This window comes from Oryctolagus cuniculus, chromosome 9 (assembly GCF_964237555.1).
Source record: "Oryctolagus cuniculus chromosome 9, mOryCun1.1, whole genome shotgun sequence".
In the NCBI taxonomy this organism is placed as follows: domain Eukaryota; kingdom Metazoa; phylum Chordata; class Mammalia; order Lagomorpha; family Leporidae; genus Oryctolagus; species Oryctolagus cuniculus.
The window spans coordinates 81,233,682-81,252,751 of NC_091440.1; the positions used below are offsets into that span (position 1 = coordinate 81,233,682).

At 46.4% G+C, this 19,070-nt stretch overlaps 1 protein-coding gene across 1 annotated transcript in view; it reads right to left on the bottom strand.

The window, feature by feature from the left end:
• Positions 1 to 18,034, bottom strand: part of KL (klotho) — a 67,830-nt gene extending 49,796 nt beyond the window's left edge. Inside the window, exon 1 of the mRNA XM_008273536.4 lies at positions 17,200 to 18,034. Coding sequence (XP_008271758.3) covers positions 17,200 to 17,997 — 798 coding nt within the window. The 5' untranslated portion in view covers positions 17,998 to 18,034. The remainder of the gene's footprint in view (positions 1 to 17,199) is intronic.
• Positions 18,035 to 19,070: the final 1,036 nt, after the last annotated feature.

The window sequence follows — 19,070 nt, forward strand, 5'->3', positions numbered from 1 at the left end:
TCCCAAAGGGTTTACTCCTAGCCTTACTTCTTAACATCCTATCATCAAAGGGATGAAAACTTAAAAGGCATGAATCCACAAATATGGAAATTCTCCGAAGTTTGATTTAAAAAGAGAATGGAATATGTAAATATATGCAGTGACTAGTAAAATTAATTTTTAACATGTTGGTACAATATTTATGTCTTCACTTTTACTTCATTTAATGTTCATAGTTCAAAAGGTCAGATACATACATAGTTCATAGTTCAGCACTCGCTTCAGGTCCCTACCCCAGGGGCAACCGCTCTTGACTTCTATGACTTTCTCCTTGGGAATTGGCACATCTCTGTAGATCATACTTCAGACAGTACCCACGGACTTCCTGGTGTGGTAAATGCGGTTTCAGCTCTTTCACACAGCCAGTTAGTTATTCAACAGTTTAGAGTCTAACTACCATCCATTACTGACATTATTCTGACAACATGAATATTACTCACAACTGGGTACTGTTACATAGATTAACTTCTAGGGAGCCAGTCATTGCAATGGTTTGGTTTTTTTTTGTTTGTTTGTTTCTTCATTTTCTTGGCTTTCTTTGTGCCTATGGCCAACTCTTCCCACAATTTCCTGTAGCTTCTCAACACAAACTCCAATAAGGTCACATCAGACTCCATTATGTGTCTTGGAGATACACTTTAATCATTTCCCGTCTGTGCTGGTTGCTCTCCAGTCTGCTGCACAGCTGACTTCCAGGCCTACACTTCATCCTCACATCTCTGGGATAGACCTTCAGTTGCTGTATCCTATGTGTTCTTCTCTCTGGCCATCATCATTTTATGTGGCAGTGATCCTCCAATAACTTTCTGAGAAAGGATTCACAATCCCGTGAATGTCTGGAAATCTCCTGATGCCTTCATGATGAATGAATGATAATTTAGATAAATGTCAAGTTCTAGGGTGGAAATCATTTTCATTCCCTTCTTTGGAATGGCGTCCCTTATTAGCCTTTGTGGTAGCCATGAAAATGTGCCAATCAGTTCTCCTACTTTAAACAGCACAGTTTGTTGATGGCACCAATTGCTATACCTTTGGATCCACCAGTGCGATCAGTCTTTAGTCTGTGCTTTTCATAAGCTAGCCCTATATGATGGAATGCAGCAGGGTGCTAATGCAGACCTTTGCTGTAAGATGTGGACTTCTCCAATACGCAGCATTGGCTCAAGAACTCCCCATCTCTCTGGATGGATCTTTCTTAGATCTGCACTGCCACCAGAGACTCCTCCCACCTCATTCTCTTCCACCTGATGCTCCTTCCTACCCACTCCCTTCACAGGTGTAGACTGGATCATGACCTGTCTTTCCTGGCTCCTCTTTTATCCTTCACAGGATATCCTTCAGTACGTGTCTTGTACATCTAATTGACTCCCTCTTGACATTTGTTTCTTAGAAAGACTCATATTAACACAAATAGGTTTGGGGAACCAGACCATTCACTTCCTGGAAGAACTCCATGCTGCTATGCAGGGGTAGATAGTCTCCTGGCACAAATGGTGTCCCAGGTGCTGAATAACTCACAAGTGATTTCAGGGGAAATGTCATTATGGAGCAGAATGTAGCTATAGGTGCAGTGAACTAGGCCTTCCCCATGCCTACAAGGAAATGAAAATTGACTGCTTCAGAGAATTTTATACTGAGACCCTACAGGCCGGCGCTGCGGCTCACTAGGCTAATCCTCTGCCTTGCGGCGCCAGCACCCCGGGTTCTAGTCCCGGTCGGGGCACCGGATTCTGTCCCAGTTGCCCCTCTTCCAGGCCAGCTCTCTGCTGTGGCCCGGGAGGGCAGTGGAGGATGGCCCAAGTGCTTGGGCCCTGCACCCCATGGGAGACCAGGAGAAGTACCTGGCTCCTGCCATCGGATCAGCGCGGTGCGCCAGCCGCAGCATGCTGTCCGCAGCGGCCATTGGAGGCTGAACCAACAGCAAAGGAAGACCTTTCTCTCTCTCTCTCACTGTCCACTCTGCCTGTCAAAAATAAAAAAAAAAAATTTAAAAAAAGAGACCCTACAGAGAGATAATGGCAAACTGAGGGCCATTAATAAGTCATTAAAAGGACAAGAAGGCCTCACTGGTAGCTCACAGAGAGGCCTTTATCTCCTGGAGTGAAAGAGTAGGCATAACTTAGCAGTGAATCTAGGATTTGACAGAGTTGCTGGGATCCAGGAGAGTTTAAGTGCTCAGACAAGTTAGGTCTGTAGGCCAAGGTTAGGGTACTGGTTGGAAAACCCTGTGACTAAGAATCATAGGCTATGGCTGCCCTTAAGGTGGCTAACTTTCAGACCCTGGGGAGTCCTTAGGGCTTAAAGAGGTGGCCATCATTCCCTACTAGGAGTACTTTCCTCTGCTGATGACCTTACCCCTCAAAGGCAACAGGAACTCCCTCCAGGGGGTGACATGTCAATAACTTAGGTTAGATCTCAGTGTAGCTCCTTGGAGGCAGCTGCGCCTGATGGAGGAGGAGAGACGTTCTACATGCATCAAGGAAGCTTCAAGACTTAGTATGCGCTGCATAAACCCAATTTGAGAACGCTTGACTTAGGAGCAGGCATGTAAGACAGGACAAGAAAGAATTCACTGACTATCGGGTACTTGCCTTAGAACTTGGTCTTAATGCATCAGCAAGGTCCCCGAGGGGTGGTCAACCCGATTTGAGAACGGCTCTGAGAAGCTGGAGGAAGTGCCGGAGAGTGTTGTGCTGACAGAGGATAGAGGAAGAAGTAAAGAAGCTTAGAGAAGGAGCCGTGTTGGAAGCAATATCGTATGTGAGGCTAAATCACCCCTCAGAGGACCCTGTTTCATAGGAGTCCCAGGGAGGCAGACACAGCATCCACCAAGCCACCAGGCTCCAGAACCACCGGGCAATTCAGAGTGGGTGCTCCTCTCAGTCCGGGGCTCCTGGTGGGAGATGGCCACAGAGCAGGGCATGTCACCATCCCCGGGGACCGTGAGACACTGAGGTGACAGAGACAGTCAGTTAGTGGCACTTAACTGCCAGGAGCCAGGGAGTTGTAGAGATGGTTAACAGAGCATGGCAAGACAAAAAGTCATGATTCCTTGCTCAGCTCCCAGACCTAACCAGTTTTCAGATCTATGACTCACTGGCTAAAGAGATGGCCAGGTGCCCAGGAGGAAGGACACTGTAACACCGCAGCTGCTGTGTCCTATAACGACTCCCTCAGTGCTTCACATTCAATGGGGAAATGTGTGTCTTCCCATTCCAGGACATTTTCGTGAATTGCTAAATGATTTCCTTTCTCTCTAGTTCTGTCACCGACTGCTGTGAGATGAACCTCCCCTCATTTAGAGGATTGCAATCCTAAGTATTTCTTTTCTATTGATTCTGTGGGTTAACTAGGCTTAGCCAGACAGTTCTCCATGCATTTCAGCAGAGGTCACTCATGTGGCTGCATTCAGCTAGGATCTCAGGTAGGGCTAGAATGTCCCAGATGGTCTTGGATCCCCCAAAGTCTCTCTCCAAGTGATCTCTCTCCTCTCTCAGTAATGTAGCCTGTTGTAAATTTGTTTCACGTAGGTGCTGCTCCATCATCCTTTTTAGGCCTTCCATAAATTGTCTGTGACCCAGTCATGCCCAGTCACCTTTGGCCTAATTAAAAATTCCCCTCCCCATGTGGTCATTTGTGATAGAGTGAACTTGTTCCTCATTTCACTTACCCAAAACCCAACACAGCCCACAACTGTTGACCATGTGGTCAACAGCAGAGTCATGTGAATAAGTTCCCCCTTTGGGCAGGTATTTTCTCTAACCAACCCACAACCACTACTGGAAAGCCAAAGGGATAAGGCCCATGCAACTTAGTGAAGACACAGTCCCAAGGGTTCTCTCTCTTTCTCACTCCTCTTCTCACTCACTGGGTGAACTCCAGATTTCAGCCTCCTTTTGGCATCCTTACCTCTCTTGGACCTGTAATCAATGTTTTATGTTTCCTACATTATGGTTTCATCTCCTTATTGTGTCCTTCCTGATGCACACATCCAAACCTAACGCACTTCACCCTCTACCCACTCCCAGAATAACTCTCTTAGAAAGTGGGTGTCTTGGCTTATGGTCACTCTCAAGAAACCAAAACAGAAATTACAACACAGTCCAAGTACCAAAGCTGCTTTTTAAGAAGTAATGAACCAAAAAGAAAAGTTTGGTTATGCACATATTTATCCAGCTATTTTGAAAGCTTACTTACTTATTTATATTTGAAAGGTAGAGCAACAGAAAGGAAAAGATATAGAAAAAGAGATCTTCTATACACTGGCTCACTCCTCAAATGCCCACAACAGCCAGGAGTGGACCAGTACAAATCCAGAAGATAGGAACTCCATCCAGGTCCACTATGTTGGTGACAGGAACCCAACTATTTGGGTCATTGCCCACCGCCACCCAGGCACAATAGCAGGAAGCTGGAGGGGAAACAGAGGCAGGACTCACTCCCAGGCAGTCTAATATAGGATGTGGGTGTCCCAAGCAGCAACTTAACCCATGTGCCACAGTGCCCACCCACTTATCCAGCTTCTGCTTGCATCACACTTACTACTACCCCACTGACCAAAGAAAGTCAAACTGCAAAGCCCACAGTCCACGTGGGAGGAAAGTGCACTAGGGCTGTTCAGTGGGGCCAGGAGTACAACACCACAGCCCTCCCTGCTCTTTCTGGAGCTATTATTTGGATAGTGGACCACTGAATGGTCCACTCAGTTTCTTATATTTTTCCACTATTTTCCATCCGTTGGTCTTCTTTTCTGTTCCTAGACAGACTGTATCAACTTCATTTTCCAACTTTTTTTTAATTTTTCACTTCTGCTAAAATGTATTTCATTTCCAAATGTTCTTTTTTCATCCCTTAACTATTTTGTTCTTATTTTCTACATTTCCATTATTCACTATTTTCTTTCATCTCTTTAGCATATTAGCGTAAGCTGGGTTTTTTTTTTTTTCTTCTAATTTTTTCTCCCTGTATAATCTCTATTTCTCTGAGTTCCTTTTTCCCCTGTTTGATTCAGTGGATCTCAATCTTTGATGTTAGATGTTCTCTTGGATTCTTGATTGTCTACTCATATTTAAGACTTAAAAACAAAACACCTCTGCATTGGAAAAGGTGTGATGTGGGTGATGTTTTTGACTTTGAACTTCACTGTGGAAAGATCTGTCTTGGCCAATTGGCATGGAACTTCCAAGATCAGTATAGGAGAGGTCTTTCCTCATGAGCTCATTAGACTCTTGAAAAAGACTCCTCCAGTTCCTACCTGGAGAGTTAAACACTCCGAGAGCCTGTGGGAAGAGGAACGCGGGAGGTGGCATGCATTTAGTGAATCCTAATCTTCAGCATAATGTCCATGCCCTCACATGTGCCTGCCATAGTTGGGATATCATAACAGGTGTCCCCCATAGGCCTATCTATTAGGGGCTTGGTCCCCAAAGTCTTATATTAACAATAAATGGAGTAACATTGCCAGTTAATGGATTAAAGGTTAAGATTTAATAAAAGTATGGTGTCTAAAGGTGGAGATCTCGGAAAGCAACTAGATTAAGCTTCTGGTGTGGGACCCCCATAATCAAATCATGGTGGCTTCAGAAAGACACATGGAGGGTGAGTGTGCTGTCTCTCTTCTTCCTGAGCCTTCCCCCACAGGCACTCTGCCACCCACCACCCTCATCAAATGACAGATTAATGGGGCCTCCTCATTGTAGACAGTGAACCTGCAAACCCTGAGCCCAAAAAACCTCCTCACTCCCTAAGTAGCCCAAGTGTTTACTACAATGACAGAAAACTGACTACTACAGTCCCCACTGTCCCCAGTCCAGACACCCTCCCTCTTGTACTCTCCAAAAACTGAACATCTGATTTACTCCCTGAGTGGAGGAGAGGCAGAAGCCCGGCAGTGAGGACTGGGGTTAGGGATCTAAAAGTCCAGCTGTTTCCCACACAGCTTTCCACCAATTCTCCACGTTTTAGCCGCTCACTCCCTCTGCCTCCAGGTTCAGTCTCGCTAGACTCACCACCCTCTGAGCCTTCTGAAGACTTTGCAATCATCAGGTTTTTCTTGTCTGCTCTCTCGGTCACCTAAGCAGCCCACTTTCTTGGGTCTGAGAAGTCCACAGCACCTGCACTCTGTTTTTCAGCTTCCAAAGTTTTTTTTTTTTTTTTTTAAGATTTATTTATTTACTTGAAAGTCAGAGTTACACAGAGAGAGGAGAGGCAGAGAGAGAGAGAGAAAGGTCTTCCATCTGATGGTTCACTCCCCAATTGGCCGCAATGGCCAGAACTGCGCAGATCCGAAGCCAGGAGCCAGGAGCTTCTTCTGGGTCTCCCATGTGGGTGCAGGGGCCCAACGACTCAGGCCGTCTTCTACTGCTTTCCCAGGCCATAGCCGAGAGCTGGATTGGAAGAGGAGCAGCCGGGTCTCGAACCGGTGCCCATATGGGATGCTGGCGCTTTAGGTTAGGGCGTTAACCTGCTGCGCCACAGCGCCGGCCCCTTCCAAAGTTTTGCTGTTCCTCTGCCTTCTGCTTTGTTGTGGATCTCCTGCTTTCCCTCTCTCAACAGTCCCGTCACTCAAGACCAACCGGGTTTCCAGAGGAATCAAAGGCACGTGGGTGAATTCAGTCTGCTTTTTCCAGAATCACGCCTATTTCTCTATCACAACAGAAACACGTTTGGTACACAGAAAAATTGTTAAAACCTAGATAGCCAGAAAAAAAATCACCCGTAATCCCACCACCTGGAATAACCTCCTGCTAACATTTCCCCCGATCCTTTCCATAGGGTGCACGTGTGTGTTGTGGGGAGGCGCATTCTGTCATTCCCATAACAAATGGAGATGGGCCTCCTCTCTCTGGCCTGTGAGGCTGTGGGTATAAGATGGAAAGCAAGATGAACACTGCTCCATTCTCCAGTTCTAGGTCTGCTGGCGGAAGGCAAACAATCCATTTCAATAGAGTGTAACTAGGTTGTACAGGCTTTCATGGGGGCAGAAAGCAAAGCCATCAAGCCTGGTCGTGGGCTTGCCAGGGAAGGGCTGCTGGGACAAAGAAAGGACAGAGGACTGGGGACTGTGCTGTGGCACAGCCTGTGACACCAGCAGCCCATACAAGCAACAGTTCAAGTCCCGCTGCTCCACTTCCGATCCAGCTCCCTGCTAATGCACCAGGAAGGCAGTGGATGATGGCCCACGTGCTTGCACCCCTGCCATCCACTTGGGAGACCCAAATGGAGCTCCAGGCTCCTGGCTTCAGCCTGGCCCAGCACAGCCATTGTGGCCATTTTAGGAGTGATCCAGTGGGTCAAAGATTCTCTCTATTTCTCTCTCTCTCTCTCTCTGTAATTCTGCCTTAAATAAACAAGTCTTTAAAAAAAAAAAAAAAGGAAAGAAAGGACAGAGGATAGAGAGCCCAGCTGAGGGTCTGTAGAGTACACATGACTTATTTCCACTCATTATTCAGCAGGGACATATTTTTAAAGTATCCTATAAGCAGCTTTTTTTTTTATTACAATACAGCATGTGCAATTTTTAAATAATCATACATCAACATGCTACTAGCCAGTAAGCAGTCCATTGCATATGCCACATGAGTGTTCCACTCTTTCTTTAACAGATCACTTTAACACAAGTCGATGATTTCCAGTGAAGAGCTACCCACCACCTATGGTAAACCTCCTCTTATCTTTGCACATTGAAGATGAAATCTAACTAATAGAGCACCTAAAAGGCAATCTGTAGAAATGAAATTGACACTTTAAGAAGCAATGACTTGAACAGCCCTCGGCGTGACTGTTGAGGAACAGCTTTTTTTTTTTTTCATACTATTTGTTGAACTCTTTACTTAACAGAGTTAATCATATGTGTATAAAGTCAATTGAAAATAGATCAGTAAAAAATTAAAATGGGAATAAGAAAGAGGGCAGAAAGAGAGGGAGGACTATGGGTGGGAAGGTGGGCATGGTGGGACGAATCACTGTGTTCCTAAGGTTGTAATTATGGAGTGTATGAAGTTTCTAACCGTAATGCTGTACAGTTCTGCATACAGTCCTATGGCCTTACTTCTAAGAGAACAGTTTAAAAACTTGCCATGGGACCCCAAATGCACTAACTTCCCATGCAGGACCTCTGTCCTCAAAGTTGTATTATGAGAGCTAATAGTAAAACTTGTTCTCAAAGATTTATTTCGTGTTAGTGTATTAAGTGGAGGATATTCCTATGTTTCATAAGCTTTAGGTATGCCTAAGTGTCCAAGTCCATTGCTTGTTTTCTTAGGTGCTTCCTTAATTAATGATAATACTCATTCTCAAGGATTTACTTTCTGTTAATGTACTAAGTGGAGGATATTCTTATCTCTTATAATTTATAGTTATGTCTAAGTGCTCACAAAAGATGTATCATTCTTGGGTGCTTCTTTAAAGTTAATTAAGTTTCTAAAAAAAAAAAAAGAAGTGAAATTAACTTCAAAATGAAATTAACTTTGAACAGCCCTTGACAGGTCTGTTTAGGAAAAGTTTTGTTTTGTTTTGTTTCTTTACATGCAAATTGTTGAACTCTTTACTTAGTATAGAGTTGGTCTTCTTTGTATGAAGTTAATTGAAAATGGATCTTAGTGGAGAATGGGACTGGGAATGGAAGAGGGAGGAGGAGGAGGGGTGGGAGTGTGGGTGGGAGGGGGGGTATGGTGGGAAGAATCACTATATTCCTAAAGCCATACTTATGAAATGCATGAAGTTTGCATTTCTTAAATAAAAATTTCTTTGGGAAAAAGAAAATGAAGTCAGACAGCTCACAGTCAAGTGGCACAATTAAAAAAAAAAGAAAGAAAGAAATTTAAAAAGGTTAAAAATTCAAAAAAAACTACAAAAGAAGATAGCAAGGATGGTCTAGCTCTTTATTTTTTTAAGATTTTTATTTATTTATTTATTTGAGAGGTAGGGTTACAGACAGTGAGAGGGAAAGACAAAGAGAAAGGTCTTCCTTCTACTGGTTCATTCCCCAAATGACTGCAACAGCCAGAGCTGAGCCAATCCAAAGCCAGGAGCCAGGTGCTTCTTCCTGGTCTCCCATGCGGGTGCAAAGGCCCAAGCACTTGGGCCATCCTCCACTGCCCTCCCGGGCCACAGCAGAGAGCTGGCCTGGAAGAGGAGCAGCCAGGACTCGAACTGGAGCCCACAAGGGACGCCGGCGCCACAGGCAGAGGATTAACTTACTGCGCCATGGGCCAGCCCCAGGACGGTCTAGCTTAACAGCAATGCACAAAGGGCAAGGGGAGAAGGAACTTGTGGGGTTTTAGATGAGCAGAAACTACTGAATCCACTGTGAAGCAACAGCTGAAACCATTAATGCCAGTTTTGAGAGCACAGTCATAATTCAGTGCCCAGAAGAAGTGCCACCTCTGTCAGCTCTGAACATTGGGGGCACTGCTCCACTCTGCACAGCAAATGTCCATTTTTATTATTAGTATTATTTGAGAAAGCGGGGCGGGGGGTTGAGAGAAAGAAACATACCCACACACACTGGTTCACTCCTCAATTGCCACAACAGCCAGGGCTGAGCTGGGGCCAGAGCCAGGAGCCAAGAGCTCAATCCAGTCTCCCACTTGGGAGGCAGATACCCAACTACCTGAATCAGTACCACTGTCTCCCAGTGTGTGCATCAGCAGGAAGCTGCAGTCAGGAGCAGAGTAGGGGATCAAGCCCAGGTGTTCCAATGTGAGACTCAGCATCTCAACCTTTAAGACAAACACCCACCCAATGGCACCCCACCTGTTAACAGCGGCCTCAGAAACTCCCAGGCTGACTTTTCCCTCTCCATCTTCTTTTCCTGTCCCTCCCAATGCTTTAGAGATCCCAAAGGCTCCCACACTGTGGTGTCTCCCTTGCCCTGATCATGTAAGGGTTCCTTCAGAGAATGTCACAAGCCCCTTCCTACATCGGTGCTGCACACACTCAGCCAGTGATGGGGCCCCCACCTATTAGTGCAAATAAAGCTTAATTGGAACACATTCATTAATGTGCTCATGCACTGTCACAATGCCAATAGGTACCATCAGGCTGAAACAACAGAACTGAGCAGGTGCATCGGTCACTGTAGAACCCAGAGGGGAGAGCCTCGCCATCTCAGAGGGCCTGCCAGCCCCTAACCTCATCTGTCCAGCTTTCACTGTTTCTCCACCCTTGCTGCTCCCTCTCTCCTTCCTTGGTGCCATTACCATAGCAGGTACTTGTTGTCTTCTAAGGCAATTGTACATTTTGAAGAGTATTTCTCCCCTACTTGTTAAGTGACATGGGAGCAGGGGTCTTACCTTATTCCTCTTTTTGTAGCAACCTAAATGAGATCTACCTCTCTAAACCTCCAACCACACTCCCAGACCAATTCCTTTCTAGAGCTTGGGACAAACCTGCAGAATCCAAGAGAAGCCTTTGGCCTCCATCAGAGCAGAGATACCCAGAAAGGCAACCACGGCTAGAGGGCCACTGTAGAGAGTCTGTCCTGGGAAGAAATGGGACCCAGGGTCTCACATCCCAGGGTCTAACATCCTTACTAGTAAATAAGAATGCACTTATTGTCATGGAAATAATATTTTAACCACTACATTTTATTATTAAATAATATTTTAACCATTACATTTAAACTTATCATAGATCTTTGCTTTTATATTTTGAATATTGTATCAAAGTACAATGATACTGTTCATGAATGACACTTTTCAAAGATTATTTGAAATGGAGAAAGATATATAGACAAAGAAGGATATATATAAATAGGAAGAGAGAGAGAGTTCTCATCCAATGGTTCACTCCTAAAATACCCATGGTAGCTCGGGCTGAGTCTAGGCTGAAGCCAGGAGCCAACAAATCAATCCAGATCTCCCATGTGAGTGACAAGAATCCTGACAGTACCCATTGGCATTGTGACAGTGCATGAGTACTTGAGCCATCACTTCTGCATCCCAGAGTCTGCGTTACCAGGAATCTGTAGTCAGGAGCCAGAGGCAGGTATCTAACTCAGGCACTCCAGTATCAGACACAAGCATGTTAATCTGCATCTTAACAAGTAGGCCAAACAGCCATCCCCATGGATGGTGGTCTGACACCCATACTTCAACCAATAACATTAATAATAAAACATCTACTCAGGCTGGGGCCACAAGGGATTACTAAAATTTATGTCAAGTCCATACATCAAATCATATTAGTCATAAACTTTAGTATATGACTTTTATGCATCAAGTCCAGAAAGGTACCTGATGATATATTTTTATGTAAAATGGGCCATTTCAAAAATTATTTCATAGGCTTTGCTCCAATGCTATTGAAATAATTCTAAGACTTCATCCCACTGAATGCAACACGTGGGTTTCAAACTAAAAAGTCAAGTGCATCTCCTGTTGTTCTGAATGATCTGTTCCTATCTGATTTCAACAGAATTATACACTGATCTCACAGCTCCTCGGCAGACAATAATTCCCAGACTCCTTTGCACCACATGCCTGGGTTCTACCAATGGGGCCTCTGAATAGAGGTGATGGTGCAACTTCCAGGTCAGGCACTTGGGAGGTCACGTTTTCCCTCTTCCTCTCTGTCCACTGGATGAAACTGGGATTTGATTTACTCTAGAAACTCTCAAAGGTCATACATACCTCCCTAGGAATTTTTTCACTGTTCACTTCTACCTTTTTTTTTTTTTTTTTTTTTTTTTTTTTTTTTTTTGCCAGGCAGAGTTAGACAGTGAGAGAGATACAGAGAGAGAGAGTTATAGACAGAGAGAGACAGAGAAAGGTCTTCCTTCTGTTGGTTCACTCCCCTAATGGCCACCACGGCCAGTGTGCACTGATCCGAAGCCAGGAGCTGGGTCTCCCATGCGGGTGCAGGACCCAAGCACTTGGGCCATCCTCCACTACCCTCCCGGGCCACAACAGAGAGCTGGACTGGAAGAGGAGCAACCGGGACTAGTACCCAGCACCCCAACCGGGACTAGAACCCACGATGCCGGCACCACAGGCGGAGGATTAGCCAAGTGAGCCACGGTGCCAGTCTCACTTCTACCCTTTAAAACTAATTCCCAGATACTCTGGGAGAAAGTAGACAGTTAAGCACTCAATTTACAAGGGGAATAAAATGGGCATATTGAAGCCAGCAGAAATTATTTTACAATCACATTTATTCATTCTTGAAAAACTGTACTGAACACATCCTCTTCACTATGCACTAAGATAAGCACTGAAAAATGGAAAATAAATAGGAGAGGTAGAGAGTGCCCTCAAAGAGCTGAAGAAGGGTCAATGAGCCACTCGGCCTGTTATGGAAAAACAGGAGTGCTTGAATCAAGTCTTTGAAGGGTAAGTAACGGTTTATCCTGCGATAGAGGGGAGAAGAGGTATAGGCTTCCTTCAGATCAACTTTTACCCAGAATACACGAAAACAGAGCATATAAAAGGCATAGCCTGCTGATCTGATTAAATGCAGGTTACAATTATAACTGTCTTGTAATTATTCTTGACTCTTGGAGGATTCAATAACAATATGCCTTTACACTACCCACGCTCCTCCTTGCCTTTCCAGTACTCATGTACTCTGGTATCCTCCTACACCTAAAAATGTTCCCATATGCCTCAAAAAGATAGCATTCATTAAAAGAAAGGCACTTTTTGCACAAATTGACTTATTAAAATTGTGGTTTAGAGCAATGCTGTTTTTGAAAAATTAGAAAGCTTCTGCATGTCAAAGCCTTGACTGACTACATATTCAGGCAACACAGCTATACACTCCTTTGTGCACCTGACATTATTAAATGTCTAGTAGTTTACATTTTTACTCTTTTTCTTGAACTTAAAATAACTGACACTGGTAAAACGCTACTATGATTTTGAAATTATTAGTTCCTTTCCTATTTTAAATGTTTTCTTGGACTTGACTATAGCTTTCAGAAAACACTGTGTTCAATCAGAGATTCAAGGAGGAATATTCAGGTTCTTTGGAAAATATTGTAATCATTTCTGATTAAATGCATAATTTGTCAGTAGTAGTATATAAAATATGTTAACTTTCAACCCAGTTGATTATTCTAGCCAAAAATTTTTGATATAATTCCTAAAAGTACATAGTATAATTTGAGCACACACAATATGTAATAAACTACTTATTCTTTTGGGAATGATAATTCAACTGCATAACAAAGTCTCTTTCCATAAAAAACTAAAAACATTAAGCTGGCTGGAGACTCTACCACCCACCTCCATTGTTAAAATTTCCTCATAAAATTGCAGTGACTATAATTTTTAATTGCAAGTTTTTAGATTAGAATCATACAGTTGATGATGAACCGTAAATCTTCACAGAAAATGCCAGTTTCTGATTGATTGTGTTTACTGATTTTCCTATCCGATTAGGACTTGGTATGTCTTGCTCCAATGGAAAATGGCTAGAAATGTTGACAAGAGAGCAAACCATAGAAGCATGAGTTGATAGGGGCAAAATTAGTCGCTTCAATAGCCAGAAGCCACCTCCTAAACATCTACCAAGGGAAATAGGTGTAGATGAGGTGAACAAGGTTCTCTCACTAAAGGAATTGCCTAGCTAGTAGGCTGGTTTAAAAGGAGATAAATGGTCAAACAATAGGGAGTGTGTGGTAGGAGGTATCAGATCATGATACTCCATGGAAGGAAAAGATGGCATTCAGGTGTGGGACCAAAGGCGCTGGTTCTTGAAGAAGACATGGAAGTTTTATAAGCAGGGACTCTGTCATGTCCACACACAGAGGTACCAGGAAAACATTCCATCAGGGCCCACATCAGGGGATGAAGGTAGGAGCAAGGACACTGGCTAGGAGGCTCTTTTCAGGCAAAACCTGATGGTGGTCTGGACCCTAGTCATAGCTAGGCAGATGCAAAGAGAAGGGATTTAATTCCATACACATCCAGAAGGTAAGGAGAGCTGGAGGTCTTGTTGATGGTTTAGAAGTAAATGTCAGAGAAAGAGAAGGGTTAGGATTAGAGTCCAACTAACTGGAAGAGCAAACGCCATGACAGATGAGGAAGACATGAGGTTGGTGTTGGCAGTGTCAAATGCAATATGACTGTAAGACACCGGAGTGGACAGGCCATCATCCACCCAAGTCTTGAACCCAAGAAAGGTCCCAACTGGAGACTCAAAGTGTGGAGTCACCTGGATACAAAGGGAATACAATTAGATCACCCACAGCGAATCCAAACAGGTGGCCTTGGGTCATTCCTCTATTACTTAGAGGCAAGGTGAGATTGAGAAAGCAAAGAGACTCAGAAGCACTCAGCAAGGTGCTGAGGAGAGAAACAGCAGAGTAGGGGTCTGGAAGCCACGCTGAGGAAGTGCATCAACAAAGAGGCAGTGGTGGCTAAGACCAACGCCACACAGAAATCAGCTGAGCGTAAACCCAATGCCAGCACCCAACACCAGTCACGTTCCCACCACACACCAATGCTCACATTAACCTCTCCTAGCCTGCCTTTCTTAGAAGTTGTCTTTTCCACTGGGCCTCTGTACAACTATTTGCAAGAACCTCCCAGGGGTGTGGGTGGGAGTCAGGGAGACTTGAATATCCCTCAACTTGCTCTTGGTACTCTCAGAATCCCACAGGCAGAACTACATCTCAGAAGCACCTCTGGGGTCAGACTCACCAACTCCAGGTCTTAATGTTGGTTCATTATGGACCTCAAGAGCTTTCTTTCAAGAGCTGAGCAGACTGTCCTCAAGCCAGAGGGAGAAGGTGTGTCCTCCTTCTGGGTGATAATCAGAAACCCAGGCTCTGAGCTCTGCAGGGAACTCCTTCCTCAGTTTCTCTCTCTCTTGCACACACACACACACATGCACACACACTCCCAAACACACTGCTTCAGTCAGGGTTCACACAGGGACCAAGAACCCCAAAACAATCACTAAGGCCTCCATTCTAAGCATCCCCATGGCCTGCAGCCCATGTGGCCTCCCGCTCTCCAGGCCATCAGACCATAATTCTGGAGTCTCTGAGAAGTTCCAATTCCCACCGCCCCCAGGGAAGTCCCTTAGCCCACTTGTAACTGATGGAGGCACACAGAGGGGTGGAAGGTAAGCTGGCTTCTCTCTGCTTCACCAGCATTAAATCCCCAGACACAAATAAATACTCTAGGGGCTCAGTGGCTCCTAACTGTGCAACAACAACATTCAATCCCCAACTGAAGTGCCCTAGTACCAACATCTGCTGTATGTGGCTTGCTTTTTAGATAAGGGACAATTTCCCTACGCCCACTTCCTCCTTACGCACACCAAGAAAGAACACTGAAAACAGACTGAAAAGATCTCCTAGGATTAAATTAACTTATCTCTTTTGGTGAAAGACAGCTTACTTCTAAATAAAAACACAAGGATGACTAAGTTCCAAACCCAAACACATTTAAAAGCAAAATTAATATTTTACAGCAACTAACAGTGCTTGCAGCATCAGCCAAACCAAGTCAAGCGTCCACCAGTTCCTAATTTCTTATTAATACAAAGTCCACTGCATTTCTGGAAAGGATGGTTAGTGTTTGGCACAATTTTTGCTTCATTCCTCATAAAGGTAACTAGAAAGTTAATCATAGAGCTAAAAGCAGGCACAAGAATCTAAAATCTGTTGATTACTTAAAATACCAAAGTATGAGAGTCATGCCATTTCTTATCTCTAAATGAAATGATCATAAGTCACTATAATAACAAATGACAACTTTTGTACAAATACAGAGTCTATTTGTACTCTTAAAAATAGGACTGTATGATTTAAATCTTAAGTCGTGATTTTATAGGGATGGTCTCTTAGAGCCCCTAGCAGTGCTACTAATCACTTGTTTCTGGTACGAATTTATGATCTGCTTGTTCTTCAACAGGCAAAGCAATTCTCTCCATATTTTTTATAACACCAACCATAAACTGGTGGTGTTTAGGGTTTTTTGGTTTCAGAAAAGGGTTGACAGGCTGAAAAGTTTAAGAATCACTGCTCAAAAATACCCTTATGAAAAGATGCACAAGAAATCACCAAAATCACAATTTGTCTGTCAAGTAAACCCAACATCCTTTTATGTTGAGTGGTAGCAAACAGGTTTTATGGAACTGACATACAATCTAATTTAGATATTATTACATTACCAGCAGCTCAAAGCCCTACGTCAACTTAATAACCCAGTACTGTTCGGCCTCAATTATCTATGGGTTTAATTAAAGTTGTTTAAAAATAGCCTTCCTGTTGAACTTGTTCAGAATACATGGCTTAATTCTAAACTCAAAAATTGTTCTCACAGTGGCTCCACAAGCCACCAGAACAGTGTACCAAAACTTGCACATTTAAACATTTGACAAACCCCCCTGCAAAGTGTGCCAACTGACATAACACTCAGGATAGCAGACAAAGAGGAAAAGATAACAGAGACAATTTTATCATGGCAAATCAGTATTTCCTGTTGCCCAAATGAGTGAAGCCTTTTGCTCAGGGTGTTAGAATTCCTCGCATTGGGATGCTCATCTGATTGACGAACCCTTTCAACTGGACAGGACACAATGCAAACACAGGTGTTGTGTTGCTGAGCCACAGTCCTTTTGTATTTTTGTGTCTGGCATTCGGATTGTATAGAGTGGTCTACAGACCCCTGGTCATCCAGCAAGCTTCACCTGTGCAGTTCCCCACCTGTGGCAGAAGGGACCTCCAAGCCCAGCTTAAACCCAACTCTCCAAGATGTGGTCTTGAAACTTTCACAATCAGTGCAAGTCAAATCTTCCTGAACTGATGACAACTCAACGTGGCATCATTGGGGCGCCCAATGCACTTTCTTTCACCCACTCATCTCTCTGCAGCTACCACCATCACTTTCCCCGTGCTTACCTGGGAACTCCTCAACACCCAGAGAAACCAATTCCCTTTCCTTATGGAAAAAACGGATTCCTATTTGATGATGAATAAGCTTCAAGGGCCACTCACTGGGCACGCTCACTGCGGGGTCCCCCAGCAACCCAGAATTCCACCCTTTCCAAGAGAAGTCAGAGCTGAGTTTCCCTGAAGGCACAAATCCTAGGTGAGGCCACCAGTGTGCTACAGTAAGGCCCCCTCTGCACAGTAGGCACAGGCCTCCCCCATGCCCCTGGCACCACCAGAGGCCCCCTCTCGGCGGCGTGGCCCCCAGCACTCACCAAAAGGAGGTTGTGCGCCACCAGGTACCCGAGCCGCGCGCCGCCCCGGATGCCAGGGGCCAAGCGCCCGGTGGCGTAGCCATGCCAGGCCACCACGTAGGGGTTGTCGATGGTGATCCAGTACTTGACCTGGCTGCCAAAGTGCCGGAAGCAGAGTTCGGCGTAATCCCTGAAGTGGTCGGCTAGGGAGGGGTTGGCCCAGCCGCCGTAGGCATCCTGCAGTCGCTGGGGCAGGTCCCAGTGGTACAGGGTGACCACTGGCTGCACGCCCAGCTCCCGCAGCCGCTCCAGCAGGCGCCGGTAGTAGCGCAGCCCCTCGCGGTTGGGGGCGCTCGCGCTGCCATTGGGGAGGACACGCGCCCACGAGATGGAGAAGCGGTAGTGGGTGACCCCGAGCTCGCGCAGCCCCTCCGTGTCCCGCAAGACATTGTTGTAGCCGTCGCTGGCCACGTCCCCGGTGGCGGCGGGGGGCGCCGAAGGGGTCCCCGACGGCAGAGGGGTGATCGAGAGGTCGCCCAGGGGCGCCGGGGGGTGGTGGGTGAACGTGTCCCAGATGGACTCGCCCTTGCCGTGTTGTTGCCAGCCGCCCTCGGTCTGGTAGGCGGCGCTGCCCACCGCCCAGAGGAAGCCGTCGGGGAAGGTGTCGTGGAGGAGGCCCGCGGCATCGGGGACCGGAGGACGTGCGAAGCGGACCCAGGTCTGCGCGCCGTCGCCCGGCTCGGCGCGGAGGAGGCGGCCGACCAGGGCCAGCAGCAGCAGCCGCAGCCGTAGCTGCAGCGGCCGGGCGCGGACGGGCATGCTGGCTGGAGCCGGGCGCTGGGGCCCGGCGCCGCGCCCCTTTATGCCCGCGCCCGCCGCTCCCGCCCGCCCCCGCCGGCGCGCCCAGCCCCGCTCCCCGCGGGCCCCGTGGCAATAATTACCTGCGATCGGCGCCTCCCTCTGCGCGGGCACCGGGGGCGTGGGCGCCAAGGGCGAGGGGCACCGCGGGAGGGGGCGCGACAGCGGGCGCGGCCGTCGGGAACAGGGCACCTGCTCCTCCCTGCTGCCCGGAGCCACATGGGCTGCCTGGGCGGCGCTCAAGTTCTCTGCTTGCCCCTGTTTGCCATCCGCGCGCCCTCCCGGGAGAAGCGGCCGAGGCCAAGTTCGTCGAGGAGGGAAGGCGACGGACGGAGTTTCCCTGACTTGGGCCCGGCCGGAGAGGAAGCACCTGCTTTCTCTTTTCTGCCATTCGGAGGCTGAGGGAAGCTGCAGGTAGACATTGCCAGGGTGGATTAGGAATTGTCTGGAATCCTAGGGGGGTGGGCGAGATGCGGAAGCGCTGTGGGACTTGGCCATGTGCAGAGGACTCCAAGAGGCTTTTTGCACCTCAGCGGCGCAGGAGAGGCCTGTCCCTTTGCCCCCACTCCCCCCGCCCCCTCCACAGTGTCCGAAGGTTTCAAGGAAGGCAAAGTAGATTTATGGCTCGTAGTGGGACTTTGCACTATTCTCTCTCCTACCAATGCTCATTTTAAATGAGATCTCTCAGAATTCCCCGATGAACTTCAAAGCACAGCTGTAGATGGGTGGGGGCGGGGGGGGGGGCAGAGAAATAAACAAAATCAAAGTTTCCACTTTGAATAAACCTCATTCACCTTTTTTATCCTTTTGCATCTGTTTTCTAAATAATCACATTTTGCTTTCAGCTCTGACTTAGCAAGTAAGTTATCTGAGCAACGTGGTGCCGGAAGCGGTGCTGGAGTCTCAGAGTGAGAGAGCAGGTGTTCATCTGCTGGTTCACTCTCCAAATGGCCACAACCAGGGCTGGGCCAGCCTGAAGCCAGGAATCTGAAACTCCATCAGGGTCTCCCACGTGAGGGCAGGGATCCAAGCAC